Here is a 17,971-nt window from a genome sequence, read left to right as displayed (position 1 = left end):
GCGATACGACCTTTGAGCACGGCGGTGCGACCTTAGATTACCATTGCTATTTAGCAACAGCTTAAATGAATCGACGTCAGAGGAGACGAAGATCTGATTTTATTCAGTCCGCGCGACCAAGGACACTCGTGTCTCCTTGCTCACTGCGTACGAAATATACTTTTTTTTCTTCTGTCCTCCCTTTGTATTCGAGTGAGTGAGTCAGTAATTGAGGAACATAAGATGTCACAAGCACCTATTAAGACTTTTTCTTCCTGGTCTTCCTCCATTAAGGTAGGAGAGGGACTTTAAACTCAGCAGAAATTTTCAGCCTAGTGCAGCTGCGGGGGAGAGTCTGGCCCGACGAGCGAAATGCTGAATGCCGGGTGGGTGTGCAAGCCAAGGGTGAGTGTTGAACCCTGTGGTGTAGGAGGCGCTTGCTATCTGTGTACTCACATCGTATCGTCGATTGTAACTTTTCTGTCTGGCTCCGGTTGAACTTCAGAGTATGCTCTTTTCGTTACTGAGGAGGCCTCAGTATACTTTCAGTATACTTGTGTATGCCTGTACTTGCGTATGTATATAGTGCTAATGATTATTATCATTAATCATTGTTGATTATCATTATTATTAAGGTAACGTGATAATAATAATAATGATAATAATGATAGTGATGATAATGATAATGATTATAATAATGATAAGAATGATAATACTTGTTTTATTTAATACGTATTGCCAAAGGCTAAATGTCATTTGAGAAGATACTGGAGAGGAGTTAAATATACTATGGTTGATTATTCATAATCACATTGGTTGCTCTTGTCGCAGTCGGGTACGAGTTTGGACTCAAAATATGGTTGTGGTGCCGAAGTGCAACACTGGGGCGAGGGATCTCAGGTGGCTGGAGGTGTAGAGAAGGTGGTGTGCAGCAGCCGCTTCCTAAACTGTCTGTTGAAGTTATTGCGATGGTTGGAGAGATAAGGAAGGACTAGTGTGTTTAGTGTCTCTTGATTAGGGAAAAGGGATCGAGGATGATCCTGCATGCCCTTTACCGAACATTTTCCAGCACTTCACGTCGTGTGGTGGAGGGGTACGCATAATCTGTGTACAGGGAAGTGAGGAAAAGTGCTGATGGTAGTGGCCGTAGAGTCGACATTGCGGAGTGGGCGAAGTCTGCTGAGCTTCAGTCGACATTACTGTAGCACGCACACGCTAAGACCTTACACGTATAGGATATCTTCTCGGGTCGGGTTGGTTGATGCCTGCGTCTGATGCCGTGCCACTCAACGCAGCAAGTCCTTACATGATGTTTTGGCGGTGGCGCGGCCGGGTATGAGATCTTAGGGTACGACTTGTGTTCAGCTTCGCAATTGGCAGCCCAGGAGCCAGTCGTTTTTCTCAGCGTTCAACCGTTTATTTTTATTACGATATTTAAATGTATGTGTGACTAAATCTTTGTGGTGTCAAGAATGGGATAGGCGATAGTTTTCTGTCTGTCAGTAGCCTAGGTTCGAAATATACGAGACAATATTTTTCGTGGCTTTAAGAGTAGGATAGGCTATAGTTTTCCGTCTGCCAGTTGCTTAGGTCGCGCTCATTGTCAGAATCCACTTAAATGCGGCTGAAGGAAACATGACCTCTTGTTCCTGGGTTCCTGTGTGCTGGTGTCTTACACCCCCTTTCACTGAGTCACTCCCTAGGGCGTTTCCCGTCCGGACATTCTTTGCCTTCCTTTTCTCTTCCTCTCTCTCTCTCACTGCTGAGGTTGGCATCAATTCTAAAAAGGCTCAGCGCATGTGACAACTCGCATCCTTATATGTATGTCTTACCTACCCAAGAGCAGTCTGAGAGGTGGATTGTAAGGTTATGATGGATTGGTCTCTGAATAGATCGAAGAAAGATAAGGAGAAAAACGATGATAAGGAGGATTGATGAAAGTAAGAAAAGGAAGATAAATAGGAAGACTCCAAAAAGTAACAAAAGTGAAGATTAATTGTGAAGAAAGGGAGAGAGGAAGAAATAACCCTTACCTCTTTAAGCAACCTTCTCACGTGTTAGGTGTTGTCTGCTAAGACGTGGATCCCATGAAGTGGACGTAACTGCTCTTCTTCGGTTACTCTCTATAGTGATACCTAATTTATCTATTTTTTCTTTGCGATTTCAGGTCGGTGGCTTTAGGAACACGATCAGTGGCGTCATTCGTACACACACACTCACACACACACACACATAATCTCTAACCGTTGTGTGTAATTTCTCGGTAACTTCCACTGCCTCCAGTCATATATGCACGGACTTTGCATCGTCCATTGACTGGAACTTGACAACCGAGTTGAAATTGGTTTGATAAAGAAGCTTTGGCGCTAGAATGAGTTATTCAGAGAGGGATATTCATTTCCCCTGCGTGACAAGGGAAATGGTGCATGGGTTTCCTCATGTGGGAGGCAGTGTGTGGAAAGTATCAATGAGGATGGAGCACGTCTGAAGAGGAGCAACGGCTGGAGGAGAGTGAGTGGTCGAGGAGAGAGAGAGAGAGAGAGAGGGGGGGGGGTGAGTGACGCAGAAGCTATTATTAAGAATCAGGAAGTGGAATGAATATTTATCAATATTGAGAAGTAAAATAGTGCCCCGGATTCGTTTCTGCAATATTCGTGATGGCTCGGAACATGAGAATAAAGCACGAGATGACTAAAAGTAGTTGGTCTTATGTGTTGTCAAACAGAAACGTTACGAGATTCTTAGCGGGAATTAATGTTTGCGTCCCATAGGTTAGGTAGGTTGGCGTGTTATGTCACGGTGGTGGAAGATATAGTAACGATCAGATATTTATTTGAAGAAATATGGTTAGGAGTTTTTTTTTTCCTATAAAGAAGGCTGTGTTAGTGAAGCCATTTTTCACCATGAGCAGTTCTGGTCCAGACAGTGATGAAGGAGCTTATGCGCCTGCGCGTTGGCCGACCTGTAGTAGGGTGGGCTCGGGTGGGAAGATGGTGGATGTTACAGGACCTGGAGAAAGAGAAAAGGGCTGGGGGTGTGTTGGGCAGTGTGTCATAAGATGGGGAATCGTTGAATGTAATGTGATGAAGGCGACGGTGGGTGATTGACGTCAACATTTTTTTTGCAGGTTTTGTAATAAAAAGGGATGATGGGTTTAATAAGTAAAAGTGATTTTAAGTTTAGGAAGTTAAGGATATTGTCTTGGTTATTTGTTTAGGGCAGTTGGTACGAGTTTGAACGGTAGGGAAAAGTTAGATATGTGTTAATCCTATAAATGTTAATCCTTAATGGCTTAGGTGAACCGGGAAGAAACAAATAAAGATGAAAACAGTAAATAGTTCGAGGTTTATGGGGCTAACTATTTATATGAAAGGTACACGGCAAGGAGGGGTCTCGTGGTCCACTGGAGAGGGAGTTTAGATTAGGATGGTAGTTGGTGAGGTGCAAAAACGTTGAGTAATGAAGGGGAGGGATGTATGGCAACACTTTTTGCCTGTGAGGCGTGGTACATCTGCCAGTGAGCCCATGAGTACGATGTACGAGCCTTGACCCCCAGCGGTACGATCCGTGAGTATGATGGCTTGGTCTTTGACCTGATATTTACAGGGGTCAGACCAAACACTTGGTCGTCATACCCAGGAGCACTACAGTCGTGGAGGAGTTGATGACGACCTTGGGGAGACCCAGGTGAAGGTTGGACGGGGAATGCAAACGTCAAGGATGATGAAAGATTAGAAGATTGGTATGAAAACAGTTAGGAAGTCTTAGGACACAAGTGAGTAACATCCAACGCAACACATTAGATGAGTCAGTTTGTGCCAAGGTTATATTATGAGCAGATTTGTCAAAGGTTAATATGAAAATCTGGCGAGTGCTTTTGAAGAAGAGGGCCTAATATTATAGCCTGGATCCGTGCCATGGTTATATTATAGCCTAGGAATGTGACATGGTTATGAGTAGATGTGACAAAGGGTGATATAATTAAACCAGGCGAGTGCTTGTGTAGAGAATGGCCAGATATTACAGCCTAGAACTTTCTGTGTAAGAAACATATACATTAACTCGCATCAGCACTGGGATAGTGGGGTCCTTGAAGAAGACCTTGCAAGGTCTTGTTTGTTTGTGGTACATAATGTAACCACAGACGACTGTGCGAGGGGCCGTCTCATGAACCCTTACGACTATACCGTACCTGGTGTGACGTGTTGTGGCTGAGTCGGTTATTTTTAAGCCACGGTAACGGACGCAGCTCTCCTAGTGGAAGGGAATGCTGGCTATGGGGTTAAAGGCGCTGGCAGGCGTCTGTAGTTTTGGTGTGTGTGTGTGTGTGTGTGTGTATGTACGTGTGTGTGTGTGTGAGGCTACCGAAAGGGGATGGGTCTCACCGGGTGCTATTTCTGACCCACGGAAACGTACTATCGTTTACTCTGTCTCTCGTTCGCGCGCGCGCTAGCCCCAGTTGGTGATTAACTTTCGTAAATACTCGTAAAGTGCATTCTTTTTTCTCTCACACATGCACACGTGATGATATATGCGTGGCGTAAAGGCATAAAGAGCGGCGACTTTATAAAACTGAAAGCGACTCATCAGGAAGATAACAGAATCATCACAACAGGAGTGATATCTAGGGACCTAAAAAGCCAACAGATGGAAATATACGAATGATCAGCGGGAAAACGTGAACGATTATTTAATGCTATACCAGGAGAACTGAGGGACAGTGTTGCGCTGTTAGCAGAAACATTTAAACGAATGTTCGAGATGCGGTTAACCTTATTACACGTTAGACCTGCTAGTAGAACAGGAGCTTCGTCCTAGGCATTTATATGTAGGTACTCCGGTCTGTTTGTCCCTATCTGTCTGTTTATGTCTATAACTATCTTTGTGTCATAGCCATCTGTCTGTCTTTATCCATCCATCTGTCTCCATTTAAAGTACACTGAGAATTAGAGGTAAAGTGGATTATTTAAAACGGTACACTTGTGTGTGGCATGGTACACGTGTTATGGTACAATAAAGTGCACGTGGTGTGGTGTGAGAAGGTGTTGTACGTGTGGGGTAGAGGTACACGTCGTATGGTACAGAGAAAGGTACATATGCGTGGTACATTGAAAGTTACATGGGTTGTGAGTATATTCGACTTCCATTGAGAACTTACCGGGTTTCATATATGGAAATTAAAAGCATTAAAAAACATCTCGTTTCATTGTGTTTCTGTAGTTCACTCACATTTAGATACAGCCTTAGATAACATGCCAGGTTTCTATTTGTACCCATAGTCGACACCAGTAGAGAGACAGAGCACAGTAACATCAGGTTTCTCTTATCTCAATCTACATCCGTTAGCATCTAGAGAACAACCCTGGTTTCAGTGTTTCCTGTGAATTGACATTCACGTAAAGCACAAGAGAACAAATAGATTTCATTCACAGGCCGCGCTGAATTAGCATCCGTCTGAGCTTTTAATGTGATGCAACATTTTTTCCTTGAATAACTGTCATCTCTCATCTTGGGCTTCCCCCCCATGGTAATCGAAGCCGAATACAGTTGCTAAATAGCGATGTTTTCACAGCTATTCGTTCCCAAGCCAGAGCTTAGGTTCGGTCTTTCCTGACTAGGCTAATATTTCGCTGGGATTCCCCGCCCAAAACTCTTGAGAACATTGTTTATGTTTTGTGATTCTTTCAGTGTATATGTTTTTCCTTATATGCACGGAACCAGAGGATTTTGAGCTCTCACCCAGTTTCATGTTTTAACCTCTTGCGCACGGTGGTACGACCCTTGAGTACGACGGTACAACCCGTAGGCATTATATAGGCATGGTCGTTGACCCCCCGACCCGTTGTGCTCAAGAGGTTAAAACCGTAAAGAACATAATGGCATTATCTGTGTACAGGAACAGTGGTGATTTAACATTGTTCACTCGTGGGGTCAGGTGAACTTCCCCCAGTATCATACCTCACTGGGCATCCTTTGCGTTGACTGCGTTGGGACAGCCGCTGTAATAAACATGTCAGTCCGTCTGGCTCTCCCGCGTTGATACCACAACGCCATCTCCTCTTACCCCCATTTTCTTCGATACAGCTCAGCACCTTCTTATGTAAGCACGTACTGGGATTTCCCGGTCCTCTGAAGTGTAAACTGTTATGATTGCCTGGCCTAAGCTTAAGGTCTGAGTGATCCATTTGGGTTTACCTTTCACAGCGTGGCCGACACAAGCAGCTGATACCGGTGAAAACTGTCCGAAATATAGCGGAAATCTCAAAGCCTCCTTCGCTCCTTTTTCACTGTTTATTTATACTCCTCAAAATCCCTTTATGCTTCAAGAATCAAATACACACATACTTACATGCATACATATGTGTGTGTGTATATACGTAGGAGAGACACGGTACATATATACAAGGTCAGGAGACGGAAGTCACTCTCCGCCACGCGAATGACAACACACGGGATGAGTTGCTTGGGAGCGCCGGCAGCAGCAGGGGTTGGTGAGTTCATGTGGCTGCTGGTTATGGCGTTGATAGTCACTTGCGCACACTCTCATTACATAAATGGCGTTACACTATCACCTAATCTGCCGTGGGGGTTATATGGATAAAGTGCCAAGATTATACGTTTCAAGCAAACTACCTACTTCCATCCATCAGGGAAACCTGTGCTATACACTTGCCTACTTTTTAAGCTTTTCTCTCATTTGTTAGGTTTAATTCTTGTGAAGTCTGAAGGTTTAGTGAACACGAATAGTCAAGGTATCTTTTGACTTTTTAAGGTTTAGCTAACATAGTTACGGTGAATACTTAAGGTTTAGTTAATATGAATACTTAAGACTTAGTTAATGTGAATACTTAAAGCTTAATGTGAATACTTAAAGACTTTAAAGTAAATATTTAAAGCTTAGTTAATATGAATACTTTAGTTATTTAAAGTGAATACTCAAAGGTTAGTTAATATGAATACTTAAGGCCTTTTCACATGAAAACGTTAGAGAAACGTGCATTCTTGAATCAACGTGCATTCTTGTAGTTTTGTTCGCATGCACTCTTAAGTTATGGCAAACGTGAATGCCATAGGGCTAGTGAAAGGTGAGTGCTTGCTGACCTTGAAGGTAGGTAGAGCGCACCAGAAACCGACGTCGGACAGGTAGTACAGTATACGATTCCCATACCTCTCGAAGGTGGGACAGTGACACCACCGTAGCCTATCATCATCACGCGCCGACAGCTTGCCGAGTTGTGGTTGGTCAAAGGGGAAGAGAGGCGAGCGAGCCGTCCAGAGCGTCTGGCCTGGAGGGGAGGAGGATGGTAGGAGATGATGGAAAGGGGGGAGGGGGGTGTCGCCTTGCCTCTCCCCTCTCCCACACCGAAGCCCTTGAAATTCTTGCCGAGTAAACAGATTTTGCAGCCACTCTGGGTTCTAAGTGTGCCGTTACTCATTTATTTCTTATTTTCCGTCTATGAATATTTATTCCCCACCATCCAAACCTTGCAGTTTCATCCAAGAGCCAATTCAGAATGCGTTTGTGTTTAAGAGTGATCATGGGAAGGGTCGATGTGTCTTTTTTTTTTTTATCAGTGACGGACATGGCAAGGGGGCAATAAATGCTCCAGTCAGAGGCCATCTTGGGTGAATGGACTAAACTAGGAGAAAGGGAATGTCGAAATTAATCTAGCCTCCGCACGTGTCTGGAGGAAGTTCACTGTAAGAGGGAAAGACGCCTCAGGGTCCCAGGCTTTGAGGATGAGGATACATGCAGACGGCTTCCAAAAACAGTCGTTAAAATGATACTTGTAAAACAGAGAGAGAGAGAGCGCAGTATCGCTGTGTACAGAAAGGAATGGTTGAAGAGAGCTGATGCTTGGGAAATGAATGAGACTGCAGGCTTTTGAGTCCTCTCTCGTTAATAAATACATGATCAATACTCCATCAGTGCGAATACAACCCCTGTAGGTAAGAAAAAGGTGCTCACTCGTTAAATGAATGCGGTGCCTGTACCATAGCACCAGCTCTTGGAGTTTCCAAGATAGTGTGTGTGGAGGATATGGTTATGCTTAACTTGTTTTTGTTACACCAAGATTGAATGGAGGTGTTTGAAAGTGAACCGAGGGAAGCGTGTGACTTAAAATATATATATAGGGAGATGTTGCGCTTGACGTTAATCAGATTATACAAGGTTACTACTTTCCCATTCCGAGATGGTGCATAGGTCTGAGTGAGAGAGGGAGTATGCTCAGAACAAGAAAGAGAAAGAGGATTAGAGGGGAACATGCGATGAAGTGTGTTACATGGAATTATCAGCCTAAGAGTAAATGGGGTTGGAAGTTGAGGAGAGATCATCCAAGCTGGGTTCAAGGCCGGCCGCTGAGACTAGTTTCTGTATATTTATAGCACTCGCGTTGCCCAGTCTACCCCGAAATATATATATATATATATATATATATATATATATATATATATATATATATATATATATATATATTGGCTGAGGATAACGTTACGATATCGCAATCTTATCAACGTGTTTGCCTCCAGATAGCCTAACGTTTTTGCTTCTGGATAGCCTAGCATTACGTACCGAACGTTCCACTTTTAGAGGGTGTTTTGACTTTTTTCCCCCACTGGTTCGAGATTATGGGGCAGCGTCCCGCATCCTGTGTGGAGACATCCTGCCTGAAGATGGTGGTGGCTAAGCTGCTTGATGCGCCGAGTGTGGAAAGTTGTTTAATCAAGAGACCAGGTATATGAGGCCTTGAGCAATGGGTAATCCCACTTACGTTGTGATGTCTTGGGCATGTCGGTAGAACCCTCTTGGGTATGATGGCGTATCCCAGAGAGGATCGAGTCAATAAATGTTATCATCATTGTTGTTGGCGTCGTCCTCAAGGATTGCACTTGTGACCGAGATGTCAATATAAATTTCCCAGCTTGACGCGTATGAACCATTGTGCATTCCTTCTTGTGTATATAATATGGTCAGTCAAAGAACGGGAGGGTCCAATCATAGCCATGCAGCAGGGACCCTGTGTACCCCAGGGGATGTGTGTGTGTGTGTGTGTGTGCTTGTTGGCCCCATCAGTCATGGCGTCAGGCTGGCCAGGCTTCCGCCACCGGAATCAATGGCGCGCCGGCCGGCCCCCCCAGACGGCACCGCATTCTCACAACTTTCCCCAGCACTGTGGTATGGAATGCTTTTGTGGGGGAAGATAATTGGTGATACGGGAGCGGGCGCCGCCATCACCGCTGGAGTAAAATAAGTTCATTAGGTTGCGAACAAAAAACTTTATCGATGGATTTCATCACTGTGCTTATCAATTTTATAAATTGATAAATACAGTGGTGAAATTCAGATATGCATATCTGTTTGGATTCAACAGGTGTATCGCTGTGGATGATCCTGTGTATAATACACCATATAATACACCAAATCCTCACTGTCGAACAAGTATATGTTAAGAGGTGAGCACGACTTGCGTACACCTATTAGTGCAGTATTATCTTACGACTGCAAGGCGTGCTAGATAATGGGTCGCTTTTGTTTATAGTTTATCGTCCCGTTTGCTCTCAATGCTGTATCGCACGATCACCACTCGGGATTGTATCTCATTGCCATGTGTCAGTTGACTATGAAATGTCGATCCAGATCACTCTGTTGAATCGCATGCTGTCACGTTATATCCCATCTGTATTACATCGTTCCATGTCACTAGTGATTTGGAGTCATTCGTATCTTTCACGCTGTCACGGACGCATAGTATCGTCCATCTCTGTCGGGTTGTTTGTATTGTCTTTTGTCTCTTATCGCATTGTTTGCAGTCACTCCGTTTAATGGCATCACCCACAATTAGTCGTCGATAACGTCATCCAGGAGGAAAGAATTACTTTCCGTGCTACTTGGCTCTTCGTGTCAGGGTGCGACTATGTGATCCTCCACGGCGGTTCTGCAGTGGAGGATAACAGCGTCGCACCTTGAAGCCATGTTCTTTTACAGACATGTAACTTTTTCATTTTAATGTATATACATATTTCTGACTCAAGGAGTTTGCGTTTATGGACATGTTCTAGAAGGCTGTCAGTGAGAATGTTAGATGACGGTGATGTATCAATAGACTTTGCTGTATTCCTTGTTCAGAGGAGGAGATGTAGCGTTTATGCTCATCCAAGTTTAATCTTTGGTCATTTACGTACACTGTAGTTGAGTTCCATTAGAAGACCTTGATTTCGTATCTCAATATCGTAAGTTTCACTGTGATGAGGTGCTTTTAGGCCCGTGTTAGGTGCAAGGAGGGAGAGAGCTCCATTTCTCAGTCAAGTTATGCAGCTCTCCCTCGGGAAGGTCCCCGTCAGTATGTGTTTTCGACACCTCACTAAAGTCTCCGTGGTTCGGACTATATACCTGTTATGCCGGACCCTACGTGACTCAGCCGTGAAGATGGGTTAGTGGAGTGGTAGCAAGCTCTATCAGGGTCAGGGTTTTAGGGTTCTTGGCCCTTGCTGGAGTTCGAGCCCCAGGATGTTGACCTTTATTGGTGTATGGGTGTCAGGGTGTTGGTGGGGAGTTAGCATCGAATCTCGCTCACACTTATGGCTGCACCCTCGACACCGTCAGTGTGTATAGTAGATTGGTCTGGAGAATGAGGGAGGTTGTCAGTGTGTGATTGAGGTAGGGGGTGGAGGGAGATCGCAAGGAACCCCTGCTACAGGAGGGTTCTACCGCTGGTCACCCCTGGTAAAGCTCCCTAGTCGGGTTGTTTTGTAAGTTAGTTCTGTCTTTTGCCACAGATCATCCGGGATGCGGAGAAGCTGGCGTCGCGGATGAAGCACCGAGGGGCCTGCTCCTGCGATAACGACACGGGCGACGGCGCCGGACTCCTCGCCGCTATCCCTCACGCCTTCTACAGGAAGCTTCTCCAGTGAGTACCTCTTCATATTCGTACTTCTGTAAGAGGCTTCTCCAATGGATATCTCTCTCTCTAGCAGGACATCTACAGGAAGCTTTACCAATGAGTACCTTACCGTAGCCATACTTCTACAGGATACTCCCCCAGTTAACACCTTTCCATAGCAGTACTTTTTCAGGAAGTTCCTCCAAAGAGCATCATTCCTAAGGTGTTATTGCCCTATAGTTTCTGACTTTTTTGTAATAGCCTTTCGCTTCTTAGTTTTCATGTACGTCTTTTTACATCCTCTGTCATTTTTTTGAGGAAACATGTTGCCTCTAATTACGTCTGGATTCCTCTCTGTTCCTCCAGAGGCCTCAAGATGTTTCTAGTCTTTGTGTTGTTGATTAACTTATATTAAGGTCTCTCTTTACCTTTTGATTCGTACTCCATTCTCTGTTTATCCTCTGGTTGCGTCTGGATCCATAGACGCCGCTTTCAGTTCCCTCTGACCGTGTTTGGCCACCTCCAGTCCTCCTCATGTGAGATCCCGTATTTTTCGGCTTCATCCGGCCGTTTCCTTAGCGACAGAATTCATCACTGGTCGTTGCCTCTGGTAGCATCTTTTCCAGACCTATGGCGCTCCTCAGCTAGGCTTGGTCTGTCGGTTCTTCCTGGAACGTCGAGACCTGGTCGTGGAGTTCCTCTGTCTTGTGGGCACAGGGGTTTCATTTCCTTTTGTGGCACGACCCCGGCAGCCTGTTTCTGTGAGGTTGTACACACACACACACACACACACACACACACACACACACACACACACACACACACACACACGTAGACTTCCGTGCGTACACACAGCCATGTGTACACCGTTGATATAAATGGTTCGTGTCATGATAAACTGCCTCTGCGTGTGGAATGTAATTCTTAAACTGGAAGAGAAATGGCCACCGACTGTCACCGTAAAGCACAGGCTAGCGACGCGCCACAGCCACGGAGAACGTGCCATGAACGGAAGACGACGCAGCCACGGACGCCGTGCCATGGACGGAAGACGTGACGCAGACACGGACGGATGACGTACCACAGCCAAGGATGGTTGACGTCCACAGACACGGACGGACGACGTGCCGCAGCCACGGACATCTTCCCACGAGCTTACGAGATGCCATAGCTACGGACGGACGACGGAACCGCAACGGAATACGTGCTACAACCTCGGGCGACGTGCCTCAGCCACGGACGGAGGACTTTACAACCCCTCAGGTGGTCAGGCGGGACCAGCAGGGTTGTGGAGAGCTTGAGAACTGGATCAATATATTCATGCCAGCCGCCGCCGCCCCTCACGGCCGCAAGCAGCCTTGAAATATGTAGACACATGTGTCAGGTGGTGCGGCCCGCAGACATCGACAGATGGTGCTGCACGCACCCGGCCTGTCCTGCGGAGGGAGCTGATGGCCACTAGCCAGCTGGTGGATGGTGCCATTGTCAACTCTTGGCCCGTGCCAGAAGCTGTTACCAGTGACCACACTGGGAGCGTGCTAGTACTCGACCAGTGACAACACCTACACAGTGCCAACACTCGGTCACTGTCAGCGCGTAGCCTGTGCCAACACTTGGATAGTGACAACATTTGGCTGGCTGGTGCCCCCACTTAAACCCACTTGCAGCACTTGAGTGACAACACTTGGCTGGTGCCACCACTTAACCCACTTCCAACTCATGGGTGACAACGCCCGGGTTTAGTGACAGCGTGACCCACTCGTTTCCATACGACCGTGTGACCTCTGCTCTCTATTGATCCCCTTAATTCTCCTCTCACTTAATTGGGGTATATTGTTGAGGTTCATCAGCTAATGATGTAACCACAGACGAGCGATACAGCCTCCCTAACTAGCCAGGTCACCCAGGCATAATTAGTGCAGTTACGTTAATAAGGTAATGATTTCTCTATATTTTAGATATGTTCACGGAGAGTTTTGAAGGGATGTGTAATAAATTGACTAAAAAAAGACAAATATAGAAGTGTTAACCTCCATTGTAATTGACGTGGGAGTAGACCATTTGAATGCATAGGATGCGTGTGCACGCACGCCTTGCCTTAGGTCTGTCTGTTGACAAGCGGTAGCTCATCCGTTCACGTGGGTGGGTCAAGGTCACACAGAGTGGGTTAAGGGTGTACAAATGAATTCAAACAGCGACAGAGCGTAGGATCCTCCTGACGAGGTTGCGCATGATAATGAGAGATGCCAGAAACACAGAAGTTAGTGTGACAAGAGTGGAAGAGGCACAAAAATGTTTCAGAGAGAAATTGCTGCAAATTTTCTAGATGGACTCAGGAGGCGCAGTTAAGATCAGTCGTGGAAATGGAGTCAAATAGTTATTAAGTCAATTCATAAACGTATTTGTGGTACTCCTTTCAACCATTTTAATTGGTAAATGATTCAGTGCTTTAACAATCCTGTTAGAGGAAAATGACTGGACCCCATTCAAGGTAAAACGTTGGACCACGAGTTTATGCATTGATGCTTGTGAAATCAGATGAATTAAGCCTTAATTAAGTAGCTTGTTAGGTCGAGTTTACCGGAGCCTTGGATGATTTCGAGTACCTGCATTAGATCGTCTCTTAACCCTCTCTTTTCTGAGCTCAATTAGTTTTTAAAGTCGTGTAATCGGCTTTCACAGGATTCGTTTCTCAACTCGGGAATGATCTCGGTAGTTTGAGGCTGCCTTCCTTCTCTTCATTGTCTATCGGTTTTTCAAGAAGGTTGACCAAAACGGCACGAGGTATTGAAGATGAGGACGCCCCCAATGCATTGTAAAGAATGAGGACGATTTCCCCGAGACTTGTCCTGGGTAGACCAAGTTTACACAGTGTGGGTCCTGAGTCACGCCTTGACGTTGGATGCCCATTGACATGGGTTAGATCAAGGTGAGGATGTAGGTCTTCCTCCTCTTGACGTACGTTGGATGTCCATTGACACGGGTTAGATCAAGGTGAGGATGTAGGTCTTCATCCCCTTGACGTACGTTAGATGTCCATTGACATGGGTTAGAACAAGGTGAGGATGTCGGTCATCATCCCTTTGACGTATATTGGATGTCCATTGACATGGGTTAGATCAAGGTGAGGATGTAGGTCTTCATCCCCTTGAGGTAGAAAGTCTGTTGAAGTGTGTTGGATCAATACACACAGCTCGGGGTCCACCTTTATCACGCCTTGACTTAGGCAGGAAGTCACCCGGCACGAAAACTGACGTGCTTGGCCGCATGCAACCCTCGTAACAGAAGGACGTCACCTATCGAGTGATGCGTTTCACACCAGCACGTATAAGTGAGGCCAATTTTCATAACGTTACTTACCGCCTTTACATGCTGTGGCGTGGACAACACATCACAGACACTCGACGGTACACGGAGTTATATACACTTATAGTTACAACAAGTTACAGAGGCGAGCTGAGGGAACCCATGTATTACAGTATGTAAATACAAGACACAATAGAAGGTAGGTTAGAGCCCATGTGTATATATGAACTTGAAGGAAAATCAAAGCAGGAAATTTTGCTTAAGCGCTTTCGTGTATTTCACCACATCTTCAGAAGCAAATAGTTACGAATCACAGATGGAGGAGGATGTACAGGGACACCGGTGGATGTTAACAGGATCACATCTTACACGGTACACACACACACACACACACACACACACACACATATATATATATATATATATATATATATATATATATATATATATATATATATATATATATATATATATATATATGGACAGAACAGGAATATATAAGGCAAGTTACAGAAGTAAGCTGAAGTGTAGACGGAAACGTGTGTGGTGTGGGAGTGAGTGTGTTGCCGGAGTTAGTGTGGTGCGGGAGTTTGTGTGTTGCCAGAGTTAGTGTGGGGTGCGTTCAGTTGCCTCAGGGCGGTGGCTGGGTCCTCTGAATCACCCGGCCTCTGGCCCGCCACGTCGGGCCCTCTGGTGGCCGGCTGGCTAGCTGGCTGGCTGACTCACGGGTTCTTGTTTCCCGTGTCTGGGTGTATGACTCCTAGTCTGGTAGGTTGTATGGCTGTTTGGTTGGTTGCTTAGTTGTCTTGTAGGTTGTATGGCTGTTTGGTTGGTTGCTTAGTTGTCTTGTAGGTTGTATGGCTGTTTGGTTGGTTGCTTAGTTGTCTGGTAGGTTGTATGGCTGTTTGGTTGGTTGCTTAGTTGTCTAGTAGGTTGTATGGCTGTTTGGTTGATTGCTTAGTTGTCTTGTAAGTTGTATGGCTGTTTGGTTGGTTGCTTAGTTGTTTAGTAGGTTTTATGGCTGTTCCGTTGGTTGCATTTGCTGTCTTGTTGGTTGTATGGCTGTCTGGTTGGTTGTATTACTGTCTGGTTGGTTGTATTGCTGTCTGGTTGGTTGTATTGCTGCCTGGTTTGGTTGTTTGGTTGGCTGGCTGTGCGACTCTGCTGGTGTGCACGGGTTTGCTGGTGGTCGTATCATCAGTTCCGTATCCCAGGCGTCACGTCCCGTCCCCCTGTCGTATCCCAGGCGTCACGTCCCGTTCCTCTGTCGTATCCCGGTCACCCCCCGTCCCTCCTGTCGTATCCCAGGCTTCACGTCCCGTTCCCCCTCTCGTATCCCAGGCGTCACGTCCCGTCCCCCTCTCGTATCCCAGGCGTCACGTCCCGTCCCTCCTGTCGTATCCCGGTCACCCCGCCGTCCCTCCTGTCACGATCCAGGGGACCCTGATCCTCCTGTCATATCCCATTCTGCCGCCTGTCCATTCCTTCACACTCGTGGCTGTCGCGTCCACACCCGCTCAACACCTGTCCTTACCCATGTTTATCAAGGGTTCAGCGAGGCTGCTCCTCCTCCTCCTCCACCACCACCACCACGAGGGTTTTAAAGAAATTGTATGTTGGGACTTATTAAAAGGCGCCAGCGTTACTAGGGCGCGTGCCACGCATTGCCCGACCGACCCCATACCCCCCTTTCCTAAGACGCCGTGTGTCGCGCCTCAAAGGGTTTCGTAGACCAAGTAGCAACCACCCCCCGTTCCCTCCCCTAACCCGGACCCTGACCCTTAACTATCTAGCCCTGGCAGTGATGGTGTCACCTTACCAGAGCCACCCAATACACCCTCAGGTCAAAAAAGGTCTTCGGCTCTTGTCGTCATCACAATGTAACAGTTTTGACTGTGTGTTGTGGTGTGGTCTGGTTTGCTGCGTAGTGTGGGATGTCGGTTTACCGATCGTCTGTCGCTTTGCGTGCATGACTCTGTGTGTGTGTGTGTGTGTGTGTGTGTGTGTGTGTGTGTGTGTGTGTGTGTGTGTGTGGAATGTACCACAGTGTTTGGACTGTGCGACGTAAGGTCACGCCAGGCTGGCGCACAAGACAAGGCACGTGGTGGAAGGTCACGCCAGACTGTCATACGAGACAAGGAACGTGGTGGGAGGTCACGCCAGACTGTCATACGAGGCAAGGCACGTGATGGAAGGTCACGCCAGACTGTCATACGAGACAAGGCACGTGGTGGAAGGTCACGCCAGACTGTCATACGAGGCAAGGCACGTGATGGAAGGTCACGCCAGACTGTCATACGAGATAAGGCACGTGGTGGAAGGTCACGCCAGACTGTCATACGAGACAAGGCACGTGGTGTAAGGTCACGCCTGACTGTCAACCAAGGTACGCCAGGGTTAATTGTGAGACGGGGTGTCCGGTGGACGTGAAAGGAATGTGATTCGACGTCGGCACAAAGGCTCCTGCCTCGGTGACCTTGGCCCTTCACGGACGGACCACGTGATGCTACCCTCCTCCCTCCCTCCCTCCCTCCAGCCTCCCTCCACCTGTGTTCACCTGCTCTTGCCCTTGTCCACGTGTTGAGGAGATCCTGTTCCTCGATGTTTGACCTTCACGGATTTAACTCTACTTTTGTTTTTTTTCTGATGCTTTCCGTATCGCCTTATGAACTCTATACTCAGTACATGTTCGAGAACTCTATACTGCATATTGTTGGAATTGAATTCCTTTTTGTGGGATCTGGAGCTGGGAAAAGGACTAGGGAGGAGCAGGTGGGTACAAGAACCAAAAAAAGACATACGCGCGTTGGCATCGGCTACCTATCTCCCATCTCCTACCCTCCCTCGTCCACGATATTGTCTTCCCTGCGTCAGAGCTTTTTTTGAGACCAACCCGTTGTTAGTAGGGCTATTTGCAGGTACTGCTGTTTATAACTCATAACCCTCCCCATTCTCTCTCTCTCTCTCTCTCTCTCTCTCTCTCTCTCTCTCTCTCTCTCTCTCTCTCTCTCTCTCACGCACACACACACACACACACACACACACACACACACACACACACACACACACACACACGTTCTCAAGCTGGTCGAATGTACGTAGCGAGTGGGGTCCCTCAGAGTTCATCACTGGCACCGCTCTTGTTTCTGTGTACATTGTCTCGCCAGATGACAGAGAATAATTCCTGAAATTGTCTGCTGATGATGCCGAAGACTACTGAACTTTGGAGTAGCAATAGAAAGCGAACTCACGCAAAATAATGCGGGAGAGGCAAGGCAGATGGTTGATGTGATTTGACCAGAGCAGATACCAAGAGAACGAGGACAGGAAATGGATTGAATATATTAGACTGAGACGACCATACTAGAGAAAAACGGGTTACAAGGATCAGGGGAGCAAGGGTGGTCTTGTAGTTGCCACCATGGACACTATTATTTCCAGGAGGTTACGTGAGCAAGGTCATGAGATTGTGGAATTCTTAGTCTGCTCCCAACATTTCCCCTCAAGTCCTTGGACAGCCAGGTGTCTCAGACGTGTAGTCAACCCAACGCTCAGCATAAACGACCAGCTTATCCACCTCACTCGAGGGAGAAAGGCATAGACCCGCTAAAAAGTGAGTTTTTGATCAGTTTGTGAGTGGAATAATCCCCCGTCTTTCCACACACAGCAAAGACAGTTAAGGCGAACCTATCACTTCCAGGAAACGGACCAGTTCTTTTGAAATCATTCGGTCCTGCTTCCGTTTGTTGTTGTTTTTTTTTTTTTTTTTTACTTTTATGTTAGCTGAGACAGCACGGGCAAAA

The 17,971-nt window shown here is 46.5% G+C and overlaps 1 protein-coding gene across 2 annotated transcripts in view; it reads left to right on the top strand.

The window, feature by feature from the left end:
• Nucleotides 1–17,971, top strand: part of LOC139758785 (uncharacterized) — a 129,255-nt gene that overhangs the window by 23,462 nt on the left and 87,822 nt on the right. For both annotated transcript variants that reach the window (XM_071680586.1, XM_071680584.1), the window contains exon 3: nucleotides 10,759–10,889. In XM_071680586.1, the coding sequence (XP_071536687.1) occupies nucleotides 10,759–10,889 (131 nt within the window). The remainder of the gene's footprint in view (nucleotides 1–10,758; nucleotides 10,890–17,971) is intronic.

This window comes from Panulirus ornatus, chromosome 31 (genome assembly GCF_036320965.1).
Source record: "Panulirus ornatus isolate Po-2019 chromosome 31, ASM3632096v1, whole genome shotgun sequence".
NCBI classification, from domain to species: domain Eukaryota; kingdom Metazoa; phylum Arthropoda; class Malacostraca; order Decapoda; family Palinuridae; genus Panulirus; species Panulirus ornatus.
Note: the sequence above shows the minus strand (reverse complement) of the source record. Positions and strands in the feature narration are given on the sequence as shown.